The 26,470-nt window shown below is 44.8% G+C and overlaps 1 protein-coding gene and 1 long non-coding RNA gene across 11 annotated transcripts in view; one reads left to right on the plus strand and one right to left on the minus strand.

Moving 5' to 3' along the window:
* The window catches only part of Kat2b (lysine acetyltransferase 2B), a 97,047-nt gene that overhangs the window by 62,119 nt on the left and 8,458 nt on the right, over positions 1-26,470 (minus strand). For 6 of the 10 annotated variants that reach the window (XM_010612826.2, XM_010612827.1, XM_010612830.2 and 3 more), the window contains exon 2: positions 4,618-4,744. In XM_010612826.2, coding sequence (XP_010611128.1) covers positions 4,618-4,722 — 105 coding nt within the window. In that variant the 5' untranslated portion in view covers positions 4,723-4,744. Of the gene's footprint in view, positions 1-4,617; positions 4,745-12,773; positions 12,850-15,841; positions 15,877-21,727; positions 21,857-21,922; positions 21,941-26,470 lie in introns of those variants that run through there. The other 4 variants (XM_010612821.2, XM_019205809.2, XM_010612828.2 and 1 more) reach the window with 3 other exon arrangements.
* On the plus strand, positions 7,546-11,313 carry LOC104854325. The gene is made up of 3 exons (XR_778059.2): positions 7,546-7,767; positions 10,064-10,176; positions 11,229-11,313. It is a non-coding gene; the product is annotated as an uncharacterized LOC104854325 (long non-coding RNA).

A 26,470-nucleotide genomic window follows, 5' to 3' on the forward strand; every position in this document is an offset into this window, starting at 1 on the left:
TTAGGTCCAGTAAAGGGGTGGGGGGAGTTGTAAAGATTAAGCTCCACTAAAAACAACTCTTGCCAATCCCAGGGATGTACGGTGGGAGGCTGAGGCAGGAGGATCACAAGTTGGAGATCGGGTTTGAGCTACATGAATAAGACCCTATCTCAACCCCACCCCCACCCCAAAAAAAGCTTCTTAAACAAGAAGAGGTTTGGAGCTGGGGATTTAGCTCAGTGGCTCCGCCGCCTGCCTCCCAAGCACAAGAATCCGAGTTCAATCCCTGGTAGCAAAAAAAAAACAAAAAAACAAAAAGAGGTTTGAGGGGCCAGGGATTTCTCTCGGTGGTACCACGCCTGCCTCCTAATCGCAAGGTCCTGAGTTCAATGAGCCATCTTAGAAAATTATCAGGTCCAAGGAGTGGGCTTGAGAGAACCCTGATTTGTAGCCACTTGGTTTGAAGCATAATGGGTCACAACCTGGGACTTGAAGTAGGAGCAGTCTGTGGGACTGAGCCCTTACGCTGCGAGGTCTGTCACTAATGCCAGGGAGACAGCATCAGGACTGAATTCTGGGACACTCAGATGACAGAAAGATGGAGAACGGGTGTGCAGGAGGCAGGGAAGGAACCCTCATACTAGTATTCTATTGAGGGGAGAATTTTAAAAAATCAACTTACTCTTTCTTTTGTAGTGTTGTATTCTCTAAACCAATACAGTGAGTTTATCCTCAGGAAAGATCAATGCTATGGAGGTTTTGGGTTTTGGGGGTTTTTTTTGTTACCGGGGATTGAACTTGGGACCTTGAGGGGCAGGTGGCGGAACCACTGAGCTAAATCCCCAGCCCTATGGAAATTTTGTTGTGGCTTTATCTTGTGGTACTGCAGATTGAACCCAAGGCCTTCACATTGAGCTGCATGCCCAGTCCTTTTTGTTTTTTTGAGATGGGTTCTTACAATCTTGCTAAACTGCCTGGGCTGGGCATAAAATTTGCAAGCCTCCTGCCTCAGCCTCCCAGAGTGCTCAGAGTACAGGCATGGGCCACCACACCTGGCTGGATGTTGTTCTTGGTCAATGTCCCTGCGCTGGGGAAAGGAGCAGCTTCCCATGGTCAGGTTTCCAAGGCGGGAACTCTGAGAGGGACACTGGACAAGCACTATCCAAACAGAAGCCATTTTCCATTATATTAAGCTTCCGGAGCTACCAGAACCCTTCTAAAAACTGTTTTCTTGATTAAATTAGATAGTTTGTATATACTGTTTGAAGTGAAAGAATGCTGGTAGTGTTACAATATTGCTACAAATAGGAATAGCTTTAATAACATATTCATGTGCCTGGTACTCTTCTAAACTTTTTACATATATTTAGGTATTTAGTTTTTAGTTGGTTTTTTTGGGTTTTTGTTGTTGTTTTTTTTTTTTTTTTTGCACTGGGGATCAAACTTGGATCCCTGCTCTTGCAAGGCAGGTAGCGGGACCACTGAGCTAAAATCCTTGGCCCTTTAGCTTTTTAATATCACAAATTCACTGTGCTTTTCACTTAGTTTGAGGACCCATCTTAATTTATGCACAGGTTAAATTTGGACTTACCAGTTCAAAGGATATTTTTTATTGTGTTTTATTTTATTTTTTGGTACCAGGGAGTGAACTCGGAACCCTTGTGCTGGCAAGGCAGGTGGGGTGCCACTGAACTAAATTGCTGGCTGCAGAATGTTTTTTCTCCAATCATTTTTTATTGTGTATTGGCAAATAAAGGAAATTGATTTCAAAACTTGGCAAATATATGGGCTGTGGATTTAGCTCAGTGGTTCCACCGCCTGCCTCGCAAGTGCAAGGACCCGAGTCGATTGCAAGTATCAAAAAAAAAAAAAAAAAAACTTGTAAAATATAAAAAGAAACACAATTGGCCTACTTTTCGCCACAGTTTCTGTCTTTGGGCATTCATGGATGTAAATGAGTGACAACCTGCTCTACTAAGAAGGGAAGAAGATCCAGTTTTTAGATGTTCATTGATGCAGGATAATGGGGCTTCCTGATCAATACCAAATACAATTAGTGCTCGGGTTCAAAGATTTCTTGAGACTAGATTTTTTATTGCATCACATTGTCTGATGCTATTATAAATGGCGTGCTCATAGATGACTGTAAAAGTGGTAAATCATAAGCCAAGGCAGTTTCGTAACTTTTGGAATCTTTGGTACTAGCTGCCCACAGCTTAGAACTGAATGTGAATGTGAATGTGAATGTGAATGGGCTGGGGATTTAGCTCAGCGGTTCGGTTCGGTGCCTGCCTTACAAGCACAAGGACCCGAGTTTAATCCCCCGTACAAAAAAAAAAAACAACTGAATGTGAAGCCTGCTGTCTCAACTACCAGAGAGGCTGAGGCAGGAGGATCATTAAACCCCACGAGTTTGAAGCCAGCCTGGGGAAAATAACAAGACCTTGTCTTAAAAAAAAAAAAAAAAAAAAATCTCAAAATCCCCAACTTGAAACTTTACTACAAAGCTACTATGATAAAAACAGCATGGTACTGGAAAAGAAATAGACCTGAGGATCAGTGGAATAGATCAGAAAAGGCAGAAACAACTCCAGACACACTCAGCCACCTCATCTTCAACAAAGGAGCCAAACACCTCACTGGAGGAAAGACAGACTCTTTAATAAGTGGTGTTGGAAAAACTGGAGTTCAACTTGCCAAAGATTAAAATTCGACTTACACCTCTCACCATGCACTAAACTAAAACCAAAATATTTCAAAATATTAAAAAAGAAATATTAAGCTGGAATTCTGAGAGATTAGGTAGAACTCTTGAAGACATTGGCATAGGAAAAGACTTTATGAACAAAACCTCAGCTGCCTGTGAACTAGCACAATCAGCAAGTGATCTCTTCTTATTAAAAATCTTCTTCTGGGGATTTGGCTCAGTGGTTCTGCTGCCTGCCTCGTAAGCGCAAGGCCCAAGTTCGATCCCCGGCCCTAAAAACAGAACAAAACAAACAAAAAGGGCCAGGAATTTAGCTCAGTGGTGCCGCCGCCTGCCTTACAAGCACAAGGTCCTGAGTTCAATCCCTGGTACCAAAAGATAAAAATAAAATAAAATAAAAACAAACAAACAAAAAGCTTCTGCAGAGCAAGAGAAACCACCAACAGTGTAAAGAAGACATTTTCACCAGCTGCTCCTCAAAGGTCTACTATCTAGAATATAGAGAAAAAAAAAAAAATTCACCAGCTATTTCTCAGATAAAGGTCTACTATCTACAATATATAAAGAACTCAAAAAATCACACCTTTTTTATAAAGTTACTCTATTCTGATAACTTCCTGGGGAAATCACACTATCTACTTTTTTGCTCTATTGAAATAGTACTGAAATATTCTCCAGCTAAGTACAAAATAAAACCTCAGACTCAATCTAACACCATGCTAACCTTGAAATCTGACAATGCATCTTTTTTATTTTGGTTTTCTATGTTTACTCATTACTTGTTTATTTTTGAGACATGTTCACACTACGTAGCCCAGGCTGTCCTTGAACTCACTATGCAGCTCGGACTGGCCTTGAACTCACCCTTTTCCTCCTGCCTCTGCCTCCAAACACTGGAATTACAGGCATGCACAACATGCCTGGCTGACAACATACCAGCAGGAATGTCTAAAGAGAAAAATGAGGTGGGGAGAGGGGGAGAGGGGGAGAGGCAGGGAGGGAGAGAGAGAAATTATGGCAAGAAAAGCCACCCACTGATTAATGCCAGGGTGCAAGTAAGTCACCTTAGTGAGCAACTGTGCCCAAGGCTATGTCCTTGCAGTTCTCAACAGCAAGCTGTACTTGTGGTCTTTGGCGACTGACGGAAGCCAAAAAAAAAGTGAAAATGTTCCAAGATCCTCTGCAAACGGGAATGTTAATATCCGGAAAAACTAATTTCCCACTAACGTTTCTCTACTCAAAATGGATTCCAAAAACGTTTTTGTCTTAGGGCTGGAATGTAACCTCAGTGGTAGAGCACACACTTAACATATGAGACCCCGGGTTCAATCCTCAGTACCTTAAAAAAAAAATCCTAAAATTAGTTCATTTTAGGACAGAACACAACACGCCCTGTGGAGCACCTGCCACTGAGTCTACCCTGCCACTATCAGCTACGCTGCAAGCTCAGATAAGGAAGTGGAGCAGGAAAATACAAACATTTGCAAAACACCATGAAGAGCACCCGGTGAAGAAAGAACCACCAAACACAAGAACGCAAGAAACATGGAGACCAAATGAACACCCTCAGAAAGTTCAGGGAAATCAGAAAGTATTAGTATTAAACAACCAAGCCCAGCTCCCCCAGTCAGAAGACTCGCTGCTCTAAATAGCTCAGTTGTTCTGTGCTCCAGCTTCCTCGCCAACCCCACAGCCCAACCCAGCTCCCGTGGACAGGGGTGAACAAGTAAGGACTGGATGCCAACAGTGCCGGTTCGTCTCTCCCAGGACAGCCTCCCAGCACACTCCTGAGACTACAGGGACTCTCCCGTTAACCTCACATGGAGATAAACAGCATTCAAGTCGGGTTAACCCACAGAATCCTCCAAGTAAGGACTTTCAGGCAACAGTGAACCCAACCCGCCAGTTTCCTGGAAGACTCAAGAACTCACCGAGGGCGTGGCTACAACTCCGACAGGACTCTGTGAGGCTGACAATGATCTGCTGCAGATCGGCTCTGGGGGGCGTGGGGGAAGGGTTGGGGTTTTTCCAGCCATTACACTTACAGGACTCCTCCGCCTAAAAAAGGAATCAAGAGAGAAACAAAACTCTGTCACAAGCAGCCACGGAGCAATTGTTTGACGTGAGAACAATACACACTACTCAGATGTCAGCTAATGCCCTCCACACACAACCCACTTCAACTTCGTGATTTTCTGCATGTGCAAAAGAAACAAAAGGATCAGCTGTTAAGATTCCAGAGCTATGATACCAGGGCTGAGACAACGGTCACCGGGACCCCAGTCCGACAACTAACCCTTAAAAGCCGGCTTCTCCCTTTTGCAGGTGGACCACTCTGAACCCCTGTGTCCACTGATCGGCTCACAAATGGCAGCCTTATTGGGAGGTGATGGGAATTCCTGAAGCCGGGGCCTGATGAGAGGATGTAGGTCAGTGGCAGTGAGCCCTAGCTGGGGCTGTCCTCCCCTCCCCCTCAGCCCCCTGCCCCTTCCTCTCTCTGATTCCCAGCTGCTATGGAATAGCGGCTTCCCCCACACTCCCATGGCCTAGATATTCAGCCTTTGCTCAGGCCCCAAAGCAAGAAAGCCACTGGACTGAAATCTCTGAGACCGTGACCCAAAATACATCCTTCCTCCCAGAAGTTGATTTTCTCAAGTATTTGGTCTTAGTAACAGAAGTTGATGAACCACAGGATACACTTTGTAAGTTTTCATTTTCCCCACTCAGTCAAGTAGGACAGAGAGTTAATCACCAAAGACCAGTGCAGACCCTTATCACCACAGAAATGGTGCCAGAGAAATCAACAGCACAAACTTTGGTGAAGTGTGATTAGTCCCCCAAAATTCCCTTCCACAAAGGCCGGCCCCTAGCAACTCAAAGTTCTTTTCCTTGTCTTGACAAAGCTCTACAAATGACTGCTCTTTGCTGAGGTGCTACAGGAACCTAAATTCTGACAGCCCTTTCACTTCAGTTACTCATCCCCCAGTGCACTCACATCTATGCACAATGTGTATGGTAATAAGCATCGTATCCTTTTTCTCTTGGTAATCTGTGTTTTTTTAGTTTAATTTACAAAGCCTAAACCAATGAACCTAAATTGGTAGACAGCTACTTTCAGGACTCTTTAAGCCTCCAGCTTTTCTGTGCAGTTGGTCTGATCCAATTGCCTTTTCCAAGAGTGAAAAATGACTGCAAAAGTCCCCCAAAAGCAACTAAGTACAGCAAGCCAAATCTAGTAACACGAAAAAGGGAAGAAAAAAAAAAGCCAATATATGCCTGTAATTCCAGCAGTTGGGAGGCTGAGGCAGGAGGATTGCCTTGAGTTGAGGCCAGCCTGGGCTACCTCGTGAGTTCAAGGTCAGTCTATATAGTTGAGACTCCATCTCAAAAAAACCAAAAAAGGGGCCGGGGATATAGCTAAGTGGCACAGCACCTGCTTCGCAAGCACAAGGTCCTGAGTTTGATCTCTGGTACCGAAAAAGAAAAAAACCAAAACACAACAGAAGAAAGCCAATAATCCCAGCACTGAGGGAGGATGGGGCAGAAGGATCACAAGTTCAAGTCCCGCCTGGGCAACGCAACAAGAACCTTCCTTGAAAATAAAAAGGGCTGGTGATACAGCTCAGTGGTAGAATGCTCATACCAGGAAAAAACAAAAAAAGAAAAGAAAGAAATATCCCAAAAACTGGGTTTAGAGAACTGCACTTCAAGTCAGAGCTAACACACATACTGACTCACGGAGCACAATTTACTGAAGGCCTACTGCGTGCTTGGTACTACTGCTATATACAAAAGGAAACAGAGAGTCTGTCTGCAGCTTACACTGAAGTGGTAGGAGATGGAGCAAATGCAGGAACACAAATAAGTACAAACGTAGTATATTTGAAAGGGTTCCAGAGACACTCAACAGCTAGGCCACACACACCACACTGCGAGGTCCGCCTGGAGACTTTGTTCAGGAAGCAGAAGCAGAGAGGGAGAAGGGGCAGAAGAAGAGAACAAAGAAGGGAAGGTCCTTTCATCACTTTTGGGCTAAACTATTGATTATTCATGAGGGTGAGCTACTTCTAACCTATCACAGGCCAGGCTGCTTTATGGGTCCAGCCCTGCAGACACAGGTTTCAACTTCTCCGGACCACTGTGGCCTTGGGGGAGGGAAACCAGAGACAAGGGCATGAGGTCATTTTAGGAGCCAGGAAGCACCAGGAGAAAGCAGCCTGTGATGGCAGCGTCACGGCATACTTTACCATGATCAGTTCCCTGACAATATCAGGGAAGGAGAGTACAGGGGAGCTGACGATGGGTGGGATGGAGGAGTCTTTTTCACCATTTTTTTTTTTCTTTTGTGAGGCAGGCTCAGACTGGCCTTGAACTCACTATGGCCCCGACCTCTCAGTACGTCCTCCTGCCTCAACATCCCAAGTGCTAGGATTACAGGTCTGCACCACCACACCAGGCTCACTGGGCCTTACACCCAAGGCTTTTGGGAAAGGAGGCAGCCCAGGCCACAGAAGGTCGCACCTGGCAGCAAAGAGCAAAGGCTGGTGGGAAAAGCACTGCAGGAGGCGAGGCAGACTGGGGCTGGGGGCCCAGCAGCCTCTTTGGCAGTTACAAAGCCTGTGCTCCTCTCCCTCTCCAACTGATCTCCAGGGCTGGGGGAGGGGAGGAAGACCCTAGGCAGGGTGACTTTTAACTCCTTTCTGTCCTCTGCTTTCTCCTGTAGCCACTACAGGAAGCAATGGTAGTCATAATTGCGGTTAAAAAAAAAAAAGAAAAAAATCAGCCCTTTTCCTTTCTGTTACTAATTTACATGAAGGAAATCATCCTATTTCCCTTTTTCAACTTCCAGTCCAGAATCAACTATTCATTAGGTGACCAACCCAGGGAAGCTCAACCATGATTAACAATCCAGAATTTGTGAACCCCTTGAAAACTAGATGGAAAAAGACACTGATAATTTAACCAAGCCCCAACACAAGAACATGAGACTCTCCCTGAATTATCACGAAGATGGCAAGCTGTCTAGTCAAAGGTTTCCTTACAGATTAAGACACAAGATTTATATCAGAATTGGAGGCCAGGTGAGTAATAACCAGAAATTCAAAACTCAAAAAACTCCTGTAACATATTCACCTATGTGACCACTTTAACCTTTGACAAGCAAGATGGATTTTTGCTTCTGGACACATGAACAACTACAACCTCCATCTTTTTCCTTGGCAAACTGTTTAGGACAGAGAGTAAACCTGGCAGGAATAAAACCAACCATAGCCAGCACTGGTAACTCCAGTTACAGTGGGAGAGAGGAAACCACCTCCTTATCATACACCACACTTAAGAAATCAAGGATCTAGCCAGGCCTGGTGTTTCATGTCTGTAATCCCAGCACTGTGGGAGGCTGAGGCAGGATGATTAGCCCGGGGTAGGCAAATCAGTGACTTCGTAAGACCCTGAGATAGAGATTAGGGCATGGCAGGCTGGCTGGAAAACAGAATGTAACTTGTCCATCACAAATATCAAGAACAGAGGCTGAAAACAAAACATAACCATTGCAGCTGATCCTGAATGGTTGTGACCTGCCAATCATGGCTACCGTGTATGAGTAGAGCTACTTCTACCAGATCAGATCTAGGTGGATCTGAAAGACAGTGGCCACTGCCTTCCCCACCACTGCTGCAATCTTTCTGTCCTGCTGTCATTCTGTTTCTGCAATGGCCTGTCCTTTGCACACGATGTATCTCTTCTTGCTCTTCTCTTCACTATTTCTTTTCTTACTTTCCTCTCCCCACCCCCATAGGGTCTCACTATGTAGTCCACACCAGCCTCGAACTCACTATGTAGCCCTCCAATTTGCAGCAATCCTCCTGCCTCAGCCTCCCAACGGCTGGGATTACAGTTGTTCACCACCACACCCTGCCTTTCTTTTCCTTTATTCACTTTTTTCCCTTTTCTTCCTTTACTTAATAAAGTTGTGTTTAGCAGTTCATCAGTTAACCCAGTCCTGTTTGGGCAGGACAGAAAGAGCATGGAATCACCTGACACTGTGCCATCCCGCAATAAATCCATCTCAAAATGTTAAAATGTCTTACAAGGGCTGTGAATGTAGCTCAGTGTGAGGGCTCAGAGTTCAATTCCCAGTACCTCAAAAAAATTCAAGAAGGACCCCAAATTTTTCTCTCTGAGGGACTGCTTTAGAGGGCCCCTCTCCCCACTCCATCCTCACTGAAAGTCAAGCTAACGAGTAACAAGCTTTTGATTACTGGAGAAGACAATACAGACTTAGAGATACAGATGGTAACTCATTATTACAACAGACTTAATGCAATCAGCCCAGAAAGAAAAGCGTGTGCCCCTTCTTGTCTTAGCACGACAGAGAGTAATAATAGCTGCGTTCATTGGGGGCTTGTAAACGCGTGAGTCACAGTCTCCTAGAGGGAGGTTTACAATAATCAAGTCTTATATTTCCCCACTCAATTAAAAAAAAAAAAAGAAACATCCCAAATATTAGCCACTCTTACTTAAGACACTATGATAGAGTGCTCAAGAATTCCACCACAAACAAACACCAACCCTCAAAAATGTAACTGAATTCCTGGGTGCCAGCCCCTGCATTGCAAAAAATAAAAGAGTAGTTGAATAAAAGTCCTTTCCTGCAAAACTGGCTAATTTTGTTTCCTCCACTCACATCTTGGGATCCCCATTTTTATAAAAGTTTTTATTCAAAATGACAGATTTTATGAAAAAAAAAATATATAATATATAATCAGGAAAATCAAGGAGGTTTTAAGGAGGGAGAATACCTGAAACAAAAACACTGAGAAATATAAAGGTACTGTCAGCCCCCAGTCTCCCCAGCTGCACTGTCCAGGAACAGCCACCAGCCCCAAGTGGACAGGGAGTCCTTGAAAAGTGGCCCTCCAAATTGAGGTGTGTTATGAGTATAAAATATCCACTAGATTTCCAAGAGAACCAACAATATATATATTTTTTTTTCCCAATGGGCTGGAGGCATTAACACACTCCTATAATCCCAAGCACTCTGAGAGGCTGTGGCAAGGGGATTGCAAATTCAAGCCCCCGACTCAGTGACTTAAGAGAGACCCTACAAACAACGAAAGTAAATAAGTAAAAATAATTTAAAAAGAGGGTTGTGGATATAGCTCACTACAAAGGCCTAGTTCAATCCCCGGGACTACAGCAATCCCTGGGCATAATAATAATTCTCCCATTATGAATTTTATATTGATTGATTATATGTTATGATGACAGTGTTTTAGGAGTATTAGGTAAAATAAAACAATTAGAAAAGAGAAGTTTGATTGTGATCTTTTTTTCTCTTCCTGTCCCGCCCTCCACCACCTTCCCTTCCCCTCTCAGTGCTAAGGACTGAGACCGAACCAGGGCCTCACGCCGGCTAGGTCGGCGCTAGGCTACCCTGTGCTGAACGTGCATGCCAGAGGTCATCCACACAGACAAGCAGAGAAGACCAGGTAAAGATGGGAGCACACACTGCAGCCACGCACTCACGAGACGAAGACACCAAGGACTGCCAGGAGACTCCAGCTGCCAGGCAGGGCACTGCAGGGTTCTTCCCAGACAAGGTGCCCCTGACAGTGACACCTTGATCTCGGACTTCTGGCCTCCAAGACGTTGTACAAGGAAATTTTGCTGTCCAAAGCCACTTGTTTTGTGGTCATTTGTTAAAGTAACCTCAGAAACCAGTACGTGGGGTTCCTAGAAAATGTTAAAATCACACATGGCTCTCGCTGTAATTCTACTGCATATCAGTACACTAGAGTTTAAAGAGTCCATTCCGAAGCCCCAAGTCTTCACTATGGACCGTAAGATTTTAGCCATAAAATCATCTCCATATCCCTAAGTGGTTAAGGATACACCCCACTGAGATATCTGGGAATCTCTTGAGTTTTGCTCATTTGTTTCAGGATTTTTTTGTAGAAAAAAAAGCACTGCATGCGTAGGAGCATGCACCATGGCCACCTAGCAATCTAAGTGCATCCACAATTCTTTGGGTACATGCGGGACATGTCACCCAATGTGCTAAAGAGGACAAGAAGTCCTTTTACAAACATTCAACACCATTCTCCTGACTGCCAGCAAAGCACTTTCTGCCAAGTGCTCTGAGTTGTCATTATGCTCTCCATCCTGGCCTTCAACCACCACCCCTCCAAGTGTTCCAGTCTGGTCCCTGTTCTTTGAGATAAGATGAATCCCTTCAAAACACCTTCCCTGTATCTCTCCTTAATTAGCCATGACAACTGCTGTCTAGGGGAACTCTCAAGGGGCTTAGCCCCGCAGCTGTAAGAAAGTACCAGCTGAAACACAGCCTTTTAGGGAGTGCACTGCCAAGCCAATTACTGCAGCAGCAGCTAGCAACCTGGGCACTAGGAGGGGAGGCCGCCCCAGGACTGACTCCATCAGCCCCAGAGCAGGTCTCTGCAGATGCCCTGCAATCAGGAAGGAAGAAAAGGCTAAGACACCGCTTTCCGCAAGCTTGGGGTAAAAATGTTTTTTGTCCCAATAGAATCCAAGGTTAGAGGTCAGAGGAATGCGACAGACTTGTGACAGTATGCAGAAACCAGAATGGATGGTGAAAAAGAAGCTAAACTGGAAAGGCAAGTAGTCACAGCCCAGATTGCGGAGGGGGGGGGGGCTCCCGGTTCACTTGGTGTTAATGTGTGAAGTGGGTGTGCGGATATTTGGGTGACATCCAGGGGAACAGAAGAGACACAAGCAAGCTGTCCAGCAGGACTCTGTCATGCTTAAAACACTGGAAAGTCATATTTGCTGGGACACTGAAGTCAGTAGCAGGGCTTTGTACGCTACAGCAAGACTTCGGTGAGGGGAACTTAACAGTAAAACTGTGAACCCAACATTTATTAACACATGCACTGAGAAAAGTACTTGTCTATCAACCTTATCTCATCCTGTGTGAGGAAAGCATTAATCGGTGCCCTGATTTGGAGAGAAAGCTGAGGCTTTAGGTGGTAAGACCTAAAGTCTCACTTCCACTCCACGGAGCGTGAACAGCCGAAAGGCCTCCACGATGCTGGGCCCTAACACCCAGCGAGGCTCCGGGAACACGACAGAGAACCGAGAAACCCAGGAAGGAACACACCAGCCTAGATGGTAAAGAGACCTTTATTAGTCTGGCCAGACGGCACTCCCGGAGCCAGGTGGCTCAGAGAGGCAACTGCTCAGGGGCTGAAGTACTTTTTATAAGGTTTTTCTAAACAAAGAGTCAGGGAATTCACAGAACAAGACTGCAAACACATTGCTTATCTTATGCAGGAAATGTTCTAGGGTCACCTTTTGTCAAACCATTTGCCCCTGGGTGGGCTGTTAACCAAGGTAGCAATTAGCATATGAAGAAGCACAGTCTGGCCTATTAGCATGGAGTCACTTTAGCCTATTCAAGTCTTACAAGAGGCTTGCAGAGTGGAGTTACCCACTCTGCCCAGTAAAAGCTCAAAGGTTTGGAGTGGGAAGGTCATCATTCTACTTCGTACCTCTCTGCTCCAGATGGGACAAAGGCAGATGTTTAGAAGTCAAGAATCCAACTGAGGGTGCAGCTCAGCAATAGAGCACTTGTCTGGCATCTGTAAGGCCTTGTGTTTGATCCCCAGCATCACAATGAATGAATAAGCAAATAAAATGAAAACTCAAAGTCAAGAACCATTGCCCAGCTGAGCAGGATGGTGTACACCTGTAATTCCAGCTACTCGCAGTGTGACGTGAAAGGATCGCACGTTTGAGTTACAGCCTGGGCAATTTACAGTGACTGTGTCTCAAAATAAATAAAATAAAAAGGAGGAGGGTAAAGAGCTTAGCGTTCCCTAAGTTCAATTCTGGGGAAGGGGGGTGGTTCCTGTAACTTCTCACCAACTAGGACAGCTACGATCCAAGAGGAATAAGGACGCAGCAGCTGGGCACGGTAGGACACACCTGAAAGGCCAGCACTCAGGAGTCTGAGGCAGGTGCAGCCGCATTTGAAAGCAGCTTGGCAGTTTCTTAAAAAGTTAACGCAGATCAATGAAATAGAATAAATAGATTAAAAATAAACACTCACGTATACGATCAAATGATCTTGGCAAGGGTACCAAAACCATTCCGTGGGGAAAGGGTAGTCTTTTCAACAAACGGTGCTGGGGAAACATACAAGAGACTCAGGTTAGGCCCTTAATACCATAATTAACTCAAAACGGATGGCCTAGCAGGAGTGAAGTCCTGGGTTCCAGCCCAACAGTGGAGGGAAAAAAGTTCAAATTCTTCAACCAAAGAAATAAAACTATAAATTTCTTAGAAGACAACATAGGAAGAGCTGGGCACAATGGCACATGCCTGTAATCCTAGCACTCTGGGAGGCTGAGGCAGTGGTATCGGAAAGTTTATGTGCAATCCCAGCCAGGTCAATTGAGCAGTTCAGCTAGATCCTGTCTCAAAAAGGGGTGGGGTGGGGGCTGGGTATGTAGCTCGGCAAAGGCACTGAGTTCAATCCTAGTATCAAAAAAAAAATTTTTTTATAAAACTGCTATTCAAACTTAAAAAAGGAAATGCTGATCCATGCCACCACATGAAAGAAACCTGCTAAGTAAAATAATCCAGTCACAAAAGGACAAATGCTGTATGATTTGGCTTACATGAAGTGTCTAGAGCAGCTAAATTCATAAAGATAAACTGTAGCACTGTAGTTGCCAATGGTTGGAAGGGAGAAAAGGGAGGCAGTATTTAAGTAGCACTTACAGTTTCAGTTTTGTAAGATAAAAAATAGTTCTGGGATCAACAGCAAAGAACGCTGAATTCCTCCTCCTTTTCCCCCTGGTACTGAGGATTCAACCTAGGGCCTTCACACAGAGCTTCGTTTCCAGCCTTTTTGTTTGTTTATTTTTCAGACACTTTAAAATGGTCAAAATGGTGAATTTCGTGGTCTGGTTTTGGTTGGTTTTTCTCTTTTTTTCTGTCTTTTGAGAGCAGACTCACTACATAGTTCAAACTGGCCTCAAACTCTTAATCCTCCTACCTCAGTCTCCGGAATACTGCAGACTTATAGGAATGCTCTACCACGCATAGCTTACCAGTTTAAAAAAATGGGAGGTGGTGGGTACTGAGAGCTTTGTACTAAGCTATATCGCCAGCCCTTTTTTTTCCCTTTTTATTTTGAGATAGGCTAAGATACTAGATTGCCAGGCTGGGACTCAAACTTGAGTTCCTCCCTCAGCCTCTCATAGCCCTAGGATTACAGTGCCAACCACCACTTCTAGCTTGGTAACAATGTTTGTTTGTTTGTTTGTTTGTTTGTTTTTTAAGTTACCAAAGAGAATCCAGCAAATTCTCTTCTAGGTATGGAAATGAAAACATACATCTCCACAAGGACTTAACAAGGATGTCTCACATTACTCACTGCCAAAGTGGAAAGAACCAAATGTCCATCAACTTAATACACAAAAAAATGAAATATCCATGTGATGGAATATCATTTGTCAATAAAAAGAATGAAGTGCTAATAGGTGCTACAGCAGGATGTGCCTCAAATTCACTGTACTTGGCATAAGAAGCCAGTCATAAAGACCACCATTAAAAAAAAGAGGGGGACAATGCATGGGGGTCTCCTTTGCGCAAAACCCAGTCCTTTTCTGATCTAAAGAAAGTAAAAGATAGAGTTTCTAGGTAGCTGCACCTCTGCTGTCTCAATCTGCCTGAGTGACAGAAACAGCAAACGACAGGAATAAATGAGTCATTAATTAGGTCACTGTTTTAAAACTAGTGGAGAGTTTTGAGGGCCGGGGATTTAGCTCAATGGTGCCGCCGCCGGCCTGGAGCAAGAGCAAGGTCCCAAGTTGGGTACACGGTACCAAAAAAAAAAAAAAAAAAACAACAACTAGTGGAGAGTTTTGAACAATTAAAACTTGCCAATTATAAAGACCAGTATTGCCAATGTTCATTTCAAACTCCATACTGAATGGCTGTGACTTGAAGACGTACAGCTCCCTAGTCTTTTCACAGATTCATTCCTGCCAGGCGGGAAAGTGAAGTGAGTTTCTGGATTTTGAATCCAGTCTCCCCCTTCCTGAATCACAATACACAGTTGTAAATTGCACTCCCGGTGGGGGAGGGTGGTTAAAAAGCATTGCACTGAGGTTTAAATTTGCATTTGCTGTCACTGTGAACTGTTCAGATTTTCCACCGAACTGAGCATGTATTATTTGGGAAAAAAAAAACTTTTATTTTAACACAACATCTGGAGTCAACTGGACACAGTTGCAACTGCAGCAGAATTTTCCTCTTTGGAAGGGAATGCTGATGTGATTTGGAGCAGAGCTTCTGAATCCCACTCAGGAATTCACTAAAAGTTCTGCTCACCATGCAGATTCAGACTCCCTCGATCTGAGGTGGAACCGCAACCTAAATTTTTAAAAAGGTGCTGGGTAAGAACCACCCTTCTAGAAGCAATGATCTGATGATGGTTGCAACTAACTGCCTTTTGGCTCTCTGGATCAGCTCTAGCTTTTCATATGCAGATCACACTTTAGTGTGTTCCTAGAACATAACCTTTTTTTTTCTCCCTTGTACTACAGTAGTACGTCTAGTTTAAATATTTTTGGAAGGCTGGCAAAACCCTAAAGCTATGATTTAAAATTGAGATTTCTGCCAGACATGATGGTTCACACCTATAATCCCAGCACCGAGGAGGCTGAGGAATAAGGATCATGAATTCAAGGCCAACAAGAAACAATCTCAAAAAAACCTAATTTTGGGCCGGCGATTTAGCTCCGTGGTTCTGCTGCCTGCCTCACAAGCACAAGGATCTGAGTTCGATATAAAAACAAAAACAAAAAACTAATTTTAAATTACCAGGGGCTCAACACTGTTGAGATGAAAAAAGTGTTGAGGATGGAATGGGACAAAGTAAAGCTGCCAAGAACTGAGACTGGAAACAAGGAGAGGTAATTCCCTGCAGTATCATCTCGGAAGACCTTAATCAAGGGTGTCATTTTGTTCAAGACCAGCCTGTGCTACGGGGGTGGGGAGAAAGAGGTGAGGAGAAGGGAGGGGAGGGAAGAGTGTTAGATTTTCCTCTCCTTAACATGGCCCTACATAAAAATAGCCCTCCCCTTCCCATAATGCCCTGTTTCTCACCTAAAAATATGGCTTTTCCCCACTAAAGGACAGCCTTCTTCCCATCATGCCTAGAGTAACCTAATACTCGCCCCTCCTAGTGATGTCACAAGCTCCTCCAATCCCCAGCCACTACATCACTCAGTCCCACCCCCGCTCCTACAAGCCCCACCCCAGTCCTATAAGAAGTGCTCCCTGACTTGGCCATATTGCTCTCTCCTTTGATCAGAGATGGCCTACCACATTGTTCCTGTAATAAAGGCTTGTAGTGGTTCTGGTCTGGTCTTGATTCACAACCTTTTATACCAGTCAGGGAGGAGGAGGGAGAGGGGAGAGAGAAAGTCCCTGTGCTCCCACTGGAGTTTAAAAACGGGACTATCCTCCTAAATAATTAAGTCTGGCTGAACCAAAGGCCCAGAACCCTGACACTGTCTCAGGAGCTCAAATGCCTCAAGTAGCCACCAAATAGCCCAGGAGTTATCCAGGCCTCTCATTAATGAGTCACCTCTCAGGATCAAACCCAAGAAAGCATCGGCCTTGGAGGGGCCTCAAGGCCTCGGGAAGTCCTAGATGACAGCAGGGCCCTCTCTCCCTCTCTCTTTCTCAGACTTTTCATGTGAAGATGCCAAAGCAGTCAATTCCTTCTACATAGGGGAAAGATATACCAGACGGCTTTGCTGGCAAAGAGCAGCTCAGACACCTGGCTGACTAACAGCGTTTCTCTCCAGCCTGTAGCTTTGGCACCAAGTCAACTAGGACAAGCAAAACACTGCCTCACATGTTCCCGCGGACAGCTCACATTCTCATGGTGTCAGTCATTATCTAGGCTGATGAGTCCCAAATCCACGTAACCAGCCCAACCTGCAAAATAGCACTTCCAGCCCACATTCCCAGGGGCCTACCTCTGACCACTGCTACACCAACGCTTACCCTCCATTGCAGCACGGCTCCCTTTCCCCTGCAGTCATGCCTCACGCTCCTCACACTTTTCCCAGACGCTGAGAGGCTCAAAACGTCTACACTCAGTGCCTCACCCAAAATGACCCGATTTTTGCTTCACGTAGGATCTGTACCTTCTCCCTTCTCATCTGGCTGCCAGGCTGTGGCTGAGGTCCTCCCAGCCAGAGAGAAGAAACACTTTCTCCCTCTCTCAGCACATTCCGGACAGCCCTCCACCCATTCCGAGGCTATTCACAGCTCATTTAAACAACCTCAACAGTTGTGTGATGAGAGAACGGCAGTCTAAATCATCTTCTTTTCCCTGCCACAGCCCCGCAGGACAAGTAACTCAAGGCTCAGAGAGGGGTGTGGCTGGCCTGAGGTCACCCAGCAGGGAAGAGCAAGGAGCCACGACCAATACCTCCAAGTCCTCTCCAACACTCCCAAAATGTCTTATACTTCCTCCTCTCAAAGGGCAAAGACTTCGTTATCAAATGGATTCTCCTCAGATTTTTCTAACTGAAATTCAAGACCTTCTTAAACCAATTTTTCCCAATCTAGCAGGCCTTATTTCTCAGTTTTGCTATTTTCCTTTATCTCCAATTTGACTAGTTTCTTTTTTAAGACCAATAGTTATTATCTAGCACAGCGTTTAACTGTGATAGCGGCTAGCATTTATTGAACACTTAGATTAGCCCAGATTCTATACCAAATTGCTCAATATAATATCACAAGCCACCATCAAAACAACACCTGAAAGCAAGAACCAAGACATATCATATAAAGGTACATATCATACAAAGACATATCATATAAGATCTCAATGATAAATGTAACTATTGTTCGCCTTAAATGTACCTACTTAATGGGGGGAAAAAAGGAATGTCAAAATCACCAACCACAAAATAAATAAGTAAATAACACCTGTTAACAGACATATCTAATTTAACACTTCCAAGAAAGTACACTTGATTCTCACCCCCTCCTAAACCTTCTCCCCAGGCCTTCTCCACTCTGGTAAATGAAGCCACCATCTTTTCAACAACTTGGGCATGGTCCTTAGTTTCTTTCTCTCACTCCCTCCCCCACAACAAATGCAGTCTTCCTGCCTCTGCCCTCCTACTGGAGTCCCTGTCTCCTCCTCTCCTCTCCACTGCGACCGGCCTGCTCCAAGGGGCAGCCACTAGGTGACAGCAAGTTCCCACCGCTTCGCCCATTCTCCCGCATTTTTCCTCTCAGAGAGGTTGTTTTAAAACTTAAGTCTAACTTGAACCCACCGGAAGAAGCCTGGATGTCCCCACAGGCAAAGGGATGGACAAACTGGTACACGCGCACAGAGGAACGCTCCCCAGCAGTATGGAGAGACCAGGGGCTGCTCGTGCCACACAGGAGAAGGCGTGTGTGCTGTGCAGCGCCACTCCTATGAAATTCTACGACAGCAAAACCATCTGATGGTGACAAATCAAATCAATGGTCGATTTTTTATAATTAATTTTTATTAGTACATGTTTGTAATCTTTTTATGCAATTTACAGTCACCTTGGGAGAGGTTACATGTACATATTACAGCTTGTTTTCTTTCTTTCTTTCTTTCTTTTTTTTTTTTTTTTGAGACTGGGTCTCACTATGTACTTGAGACTGACCTGGAACTCACTATGTAGCCCAGGCTGGTCTCGAACTCACAGTGATCCTCCTGCCTCAGCCTCCGAGTGCTGGGATTACACGAGTGCGCCACCACGCCTGGCCTGTTTCTTTTCTTTTAAATCTCCTCTCCTTCCCTCCCCTCTCCTCCTCCAATTCTCCTACCTACCCCTTTTCATTCTTGTTGATATTATTAAACTTTTGGGCCAGGGTGAGTACCAGAGATCGAACTCAGGACCTTGCACTTGTGAGGCAGGCGGCGGAACCACTGAGCTAAGCCCCCCGCCCCTGATATTATTCATCTCAGCTCACGTTAAGGCATGTGACGTTTGCATTAATTGGGGTAATCGGGTTCCTGCACACGGCACATCTTCACTCTCATTCCCCCTGACCCTCCTCACCCCTCACCCTTGTTCCACTGGACCACTTCCCCACTGGAAGAGGTCCATCTCTGTCCCTTTCTGTCCATCTTTATCATTCTCTTCGTACTTCACTTCACGCAGATGAGATACCACATGGTATTTACGCTTGTGCATCTGGTTTATTTCACTCAAACTGTATTATCCAGGCGCAACCATCTGCCTACAAATGTCTCAAATTCATCATTCTTTACGGCCAAGTGGTATTCCTCACTGGTCGATTCTTAAGGAGAGAAATGTGAATGGCAAGAAGCTGGAGAGAATTCTCTCAGGCAAGAGAAATGTTCTGTGTCTGGCTATGTGTTTGTCAGAACCAACTGAACAAAAGATCTGAATATTTCACTGTGGGAAAACTAAACTTTGGCAACCTGGTCCCTGTTAATCTCCAAATCAGCTCCTACACCGGCCCCGCTGCCCACCATAACTTCCCACGCTGGTCTCCTGCCAGCCCTTTGAACAAGTCAAGACTTTTCTGGCCTCAGAATCTTTGCAGCCCCACTTGACACCCCATCTTTACTCTGTGTTGTCCCTCAGGCCTGGTACTCCCTGCAGAGAGACCTTTCTGAGCAGATCTGAAGGAATCCCCCAAGCACCCTCATTTAATTATGTTTGCATTCTCTGTGTGGCACTCGCCACATTCTGTTATTTTCTTGTTTACTGTCTGCTGCTGCTACAAGAAATCAAGCTCTGGAGGAGGAAGGACCCATCTGTCACCACATCCCAGTGTCTAAATCAAAGCCTGGCATCATTTGTTGAATGAAGGGAAGAAAACGTCGACTCATCACTATCTCCAATATAGCACTGAAGCCTGAGGCTCTCACGGGTACAGAAGCTCTCCGTGGTCACACAGCCAAAATGCAGCACTGCAGGACTGCAACCCGTCACTGCGGCGGCCTGGCTCCCTTCAGCTTTGCTTCTTTACTTGGCTTTACTCTGTTCACTACTCCACCTGTCCCTAGCTCCTGGTGGTTTCTCTCTGCCTGTCCTTCACGCTTGGTTATTCATTTTATTTTGCTTGTCCTCTGTATCAGTCTCCCCAGCAAGACAGGGAGGTCACTTGGTTTCTGCTTTCTCTGGACCAAGGAGCAGGTCCTGCACCTATGTGTTCCCTGGGAGGTGAGGTGACTCACACTGTCCTGCGGGTACGTGCAACCCTGGGTTACGTGACTCACTTCGTCATTTCCAAGTCTGCTGACCTCGGCTCCCTTGGCACTGTGCCATCCAGTTTCAACACCAGCTTGTTAGAGCTGACGCAAATCACCACTGTCAGTCACGGTGACATTACTTGGGTCTGGTCCTGGACCTCTGGAATCTCCTGTGGACCAACACCACCGCAAGCCCCACATGTGTGCTGTGCATGGGGGCTGGACACTGCGGTGTGAAATTCAACAGCCACAGCTCCACACACAGAGCCCCGAGGTCACTGAAGAGATTACTAAGCCTAAACCTGCTGCAGATGTGGTATTGTTCATCTTAAATAGATCATTATGGACAGCATTCACACTTTTTTCCAAAAGAAATGTATTCATTCATCTCTTGATTAAAATAAGAAGCCCTATCAGAACAAATTAGTCTGTTGTAGACTTAAGTGGCCAGCTAAACGAAAAGTTAGAAAACATGCCTTTATATGCAATTGGTTGTTTTTCTAATTCACTAATATAATACATAGTTCTAGAATATATGGCAAGACCTCTCTCTCACTGCATAGGTTTTAACTTACTGGTCTCACAATATTCATGACAGCTTTGTGAAAATTCAATTCTAATCTATATAAGAGGGAGGCACATGGTGGTTGAAGAAGTTCACATCAGTCATTCAGAGAATTTAAATGCAGACCTAGGTCTTGTAGCAAAAGTCTAGGCAATCCAACACGTGATGCTTGTCATTGGATCAGCCATGAGCCAACAAGAACTGCACACGGGAACAAAAAAATGGCACTGCGGCTCCAGCCGGCAGCTGCTCTGCTATAAGCCACCTGCCTAGTTACTAAACCTCTCTGAGCATCAGTTTCTTCATCTGTGCAGCATGATTTTGGAGTGAGGCCTATAATTCCAGATACTCAGGAGGCTGAGGCAGGACTGCAAGTCAAGCCAGCCTGGGCAATTTAGGGAGACCAGAACACACAATAAAATAGGAAAAGAGCTGGGGATGCAGGAGGGGAACTGCATAGGGCATCAACCCCTGAAACTGGGAAAACAAACAAGACTTCCTTTTCTCCAAACTCACAGAGCCTCTAAATTTAAAATTATCCTTTTTTCTACAAATTACTTATTGTCTTCTATGTTCAAGGTGCAGTCCACTGGGATATGGAGCAAACTGAGGTCTTTATAGGACGTCGACAGTCATACGGGAGGTGGACAAGAAATTATTTTTAAAATACTGATTTCCAAGGGCTGGGGATGTAGCTCAGTGGCTCCACTGCCTGCCTCACAAGCGCAAGGACCCAAGCTTGATCCCTGGTACTCACCCCCAAAAAAGAGAACAGAACAGGAAAAATGCAAACAAAGCTTTTGTAAATGGGGAAGAGAAGAAGGGATGTGGGGAGTGGAGGGGAATGGGAAAAAAAGAAGATGCTTTATGTACCTGTACGTACCAGTACAAATTCCTTATGATGAATGCAATCAATAGGTATGTTAAGTGAACAAATAAATACCAACGGGTACGTACATGTGCATAATTTCAGTAAATTCAAATGAAAATCCCATTTGGTTAAACATATCAACTACATAAGGGATTAATTTATAGGTGAATGATCTATATGATCCCATTAAATAATAAGCTCCTCTTATATACTCAATACTAGCTTCCAGGGATGAAGCTGTTACAAAAAAACTGTGAGGAGCCATGCTTCTCAGTGCCAATCTCGGGAGCAGGCAGAATACTGGGATGAGCGTTCTCCTTCCAATACCTCCACCCACCGGGCCACCATCAAAGCCGGTGCTGCCCACTGGAGCTCTTCGGGCTGGGTTCTAGCCAGGCTTTCAAGAAGCTCCACCGCTCCCAACACACACAGTCCCATAGTCTGCAGAATAGCATGCGTGAGAATTCTAGCCACCTTCTAGAACCAGGGAGGGTGACGGGGAGGGCTTCCCATGATATTTACCATTTAGCAGCAGACTCCAAGGAAAAGGGGCTGTGGGGCTGAACATTCCACCATCTGTGACATCACGGCCCCACCCACCCCTTCTTCTCACACATTCTGTTCCTCGCCAGCATCTATTTGGCAAGGAGCTGAGTGTGATGATGTGAGGCTAAGGCAGGACTATAAGTTCAAGGCCAGCCCAGGCTACACAGCAAGCTCAAGTCCAGCATGGACTGCTTGACTCAAAAAACATCTGCTTAATAAGGTATGCTTACACCTTGATTTCCTGTCCCTAATCCTGTGCTCACGCATTGTCTGTATACCTGAATATCAAATTCCTATCCTTTCTTTCAAAGCTGACTTCATCCACAAAATAGCTGGGAATTTTTCACTTGTTGTTAATAGGAAAACACAGGACTTTAAAAGCTACTGGTACATGCAACACGGACACACAACAGACATAATAGACACAGAAGTCAGACACGAAGTGCTCACAACACAGGGATTCTGCTTATGTGAAGTTTAAGAACAAACAAGACTAATCTCTGGTAGCAAAATACAGGTTAGCAGGGATGAAAAATGCCCTATAGTTTTAACAGGGTAGCAGCTATACAGATGCACACATACGTACAAAATTCATGATTTGAGCACTTTAATGTATGAATAATAAACTTAAACTATTTTTGAATGATTTTTCCTTTGGATTGTGCTAAAATACTGCTATACGTACAGTTTCATAGGGAGCTATTTGGGGACCTCTGAAGTTTCAGGGGGTCAATTTCTTACCCTCCCAACGCATCTGGCACCAGCCATAGCCTGAGTGGGTTCTCTTTCATCTGCCCTCCACAGAGAAGTCTACTGGGCGAGCACAGTGATCAGTCTTGATTGTCAGCTTTAAAACAATCAAGGGAACGGCATACCTATGTCTGTTCTGGGCCAGTAATTAAACAAACATTTATTTTGTTTACAGCCTGCTTGTATCAATGGACTAGGAAAGCCTTTGAACATACCAGTTAATAGGAGTAAGATAAGTGTCAGATGAAAGCAGACCACTTGAAACAAATGAAATCCTCTCCGGAAGCCATTTGGAAGATCAGCCACCTCCTGCACCGCAGGAGAAAGCTTTGGAAGAGAGTATGCTGGGCCAGCACCTTGCTGGGCAACCCCTGGAGCTTTCAGAAGTCACTCTACTAACCTCTTTGGGTGTCAGTTCCTGCTAGTAAAATGACCTGTCTTACCTTCCATTTTATTCCAGGAAGGAGGAATCAAAAAAGGTCAGATGTAACACTTTGGTTAAACATAAACCGATGGTATCAATAGAACCTTTGTTTGTTTATTTGTTTGTTTGTGGTAGAGTCTCCCTACGCATATGCAGCCCACACTGGCCTAAAATTCACAACTGCCCTGCCTCAGGCTCCTGGGTGCCAAGATTAGTGCAGCACTAAACCTGGCATCAATGAAACATGTCTAAAAATTACAGATGTCTGTGGAATGTTCATGTTTCAAGCACTTTCGCATATACTAAACTATTTAATCTTCAAAATAAGTCAGTGTAGCGGGGCTAGCAGGGCATGGTGGCATATGCCTGTAATCCCAGCACTCCGGAGGCTGAGGCAGGAGAATCACTGGAGTTCGAGGCCAGCCTGGGCTACAATGTGAGTTCACAGCCAGCCTGAACTACACAGCAAGACCCTATGGGGGGCGGGTAACAGGGGGGGTACGAGGGGGAGAAGGAGCTGGTGGCGCAGACGGGTTGGCAGGCAGGACGGGCCAGGGATGTAGCTCAGTGGTTCTGGGGTTCCGCCACCTGCCTTGCAAGTGAAAGGACCAGAGTTCGATCCCCAGTACCAACAAAAGAAGAAAGAAAGAAAGAAGGAGCAAGTCAGTGTGGTGGCTCCCTGACTTCACTTCCCCAAGGAGGTAACTGGAGGAAGGCAGCTGACTGGCTGCCAGAGGGCACCCTCTGAGAGCGGGAGAGGAGCTCCTGGTACTCCTCATGGGTGCAGGCAGCCCCCAGCAGGCCTATTATTCTGATTCCTGTTTGAACAAGATCAGCACCATGAAGCTCCCTGAATAAGGAACTGTTAACAATTCTTCCTAAACAGCTGCCTTTCTCTCAAGAATTGACTCAGATGCCACCAAGTCTTAGACATTCAAATGGTGCTGGCACTGCAGTGAGTCTTCAGGTCTTTCACAAGAATCACGTATGCCCCCATTCTAAGCCCCTCACCACACCCTCAGCAAGTCAGATCCTGTGGATTCACCTGAGAATCACAGAATTAAGTCTGGCCAGGTCAGGGATTTAGCTCAGTGGTGCCACACCTGCCTCGCAAGCTCAAAGTCCTGTGTTTGATCCCCAGTACCACCAAAAAAAAAAAAAAAGAAAGAAATTAAATCTGGCAGATGTGAATCAGCAACTTGGTTTAAATTTGCCAGATGGTTGAAAGAAAGAAAAAAAAAAAAAAGCTAGGTGGGGCTGCACACATCTGTGATCCCAACACTGGGGAGGCTGAGGCAGGAGGACTACTGCGAGTCTAAAGCCAGCCTGGGCTACAAAGTGAGTTCAAAGCCAGCCTGAACTATGTAGCAAGAACCTGTCTCAAAAAACGGAAAACAGACTTTCAGCAGTGCCACATCACAAACCACTATTAGCAAGCAAGTGGGAGCTACAGCAAAACTGTCATCTGTTTTGCCCTGTAAACCACTTTTTCTGTTACATAAAACTACAAATTACAATCTGAAGGTTTTGCAGGGCTGAATCTCCTTGTTCCCTGGAAATTTATGAGGACGCACAATTAAATGTGGTTAGCTCTCCTTCGGGCTTTTGGTATCACACCTGCCAGGTGAAAGATCTGTTGTGTGTTTCAGGCTGATACTGTCTCTTCGAGACATCATCACATAAATAATTACACTATGGGCCGGGCCGCCACCACCACTCCAGTGCAAGGAAGATAGCTGCGTGGGCACCCCTGAAACACCCCCCCGCCGCACTCTCAGACCCCCTCATTGTGTCAGTGTTTGGACCCACACTGCAAAGGAAGAGGTGGTCATAAAGAGTATTTTTCTGAGTTCCCAACTTTGAACATCTTTAAAGAAAGGGCGTGGGAAACCTGTAGTAGAACTGTGTGGAGTTCAACCGTTCAGGAGGTTGGGGAACTCAATCTGGGCCTTGCAGTCCAAGGTCAGTCTGCGTCATGGGGTTCTGCCAACAGCTAGCTGAGAACAGGGGTCTTGTGTCCTAGCTCTGCCTGAGCCCCCATCCTAAATGGTAAATATACTATATTGAAAAGTTTGTTCACTGCAGACATGTTTTGGACTGCTTCTTGATTTCAATTTAATTCACATGGTTTAAGGGTGACAGACTAGTGACTACCAGAGGTGGTCAGTTTCCAAGTTGTGCTTGATCATATTGTGTTGCTGATTGTATCAGTTTGGATAAAGGATTGTGGTTGATTTCAGAAGCTGTTTTCCCTGATGTTATGAAGATGAGAATGTCTATTGGTCATTAGAGACCCAGAAGCTAGGACACAACTATATCAGGAAGATTTGGGTGATAACTCAGAGATTAAACCAAGGACAGCCCAAAAACAAAAATAAAAATGAGAAAACACTTAAGCAAGACACAAAGACAGACTTCCAGTTCACCAATGGCAAGCAGTAGGGCAAATGAGGATGAAAAGTCTGACAGTGAACCACCAGGACACCCTGAACTCATAGCACAGGAAATAACAAAACAGATCAATCAGGCTCTAGAAAAATTCAAAACAGAAATAATTTCCCAGATAACCATAGAGATGGTGAGCAAAATGAAAATCATGATTCAAGACTCTAGAACAGAAAGTGACAAAAAAATAGGTGAGCTCAGGACCATAAAGAAGCCATGAAGGCCCAGGATAAGAAATAAATGGAAACAATAAATGCCCAACATAGGAAAGAAATGGAATCTACAAAACAGATTCAAACAGATATCCATCCAGGAGATTAAACACTCCATTGAAAGTGTACGCAACAGAATAAAAGAATGTGAAGATAGACTCTCAGATATAGAAGATAAGATGTCAGTGACCATGAAAAGAGAGGTCTCTTAAAAACAGTAGGGGATAAGGGAAAAGAAAAAAATGTGAGATAATGAAAAGATGAAAATAAAGTGTTTGTAGATGGGGAGGGGAGGAGGGGGTGAAGGGAGGGCAGGGCTAAGGGGAAAAAATGAGAATCAAGACTTGTCATGTAGAGGTACAAGATCCCAACAATGAATGTAACTGTAGTGTATCCCTAAAATGTACCAATAAACTCAATTAAAGCTGAAAAAAAAAACAAAAAAACAGTAGGGGATCATGAGAATTTGATCCAACAACTCCTAGATGATGCAAAGAAGAACATAAGACTGATAGGAATCCATGAAGTAGCAGGAAAAAATACAAATGACTTAAAAAAGCTGTTCACAGAATTAATGACAGAAAACTTCCCAAACAGAGGGGAAGAATTTGACATTCAGATAACTGAGGCATATAGGACCCCAACTAGCCACAATCAAAAAAAATCTACACCTAGACATATAATAATCAAGAT

This window comes from Fukomys damarensis, unplaced genomic scaffold (assembly GCF_012274545.1).
Source record: "Fukomys damarensis isolate Sample0158 unplaced genomic scaffold, DMR_v1.0_HiC HiC_scaffold_28, whole genome shotgun sequence".
NCBI classification, from domain to species: domain Eukaryota; kingdom Metazoa; phylum Chordata; class Mammalia; order Rodentia; family Bathyergidae; genus Fukomys; species Fukomys damarensis.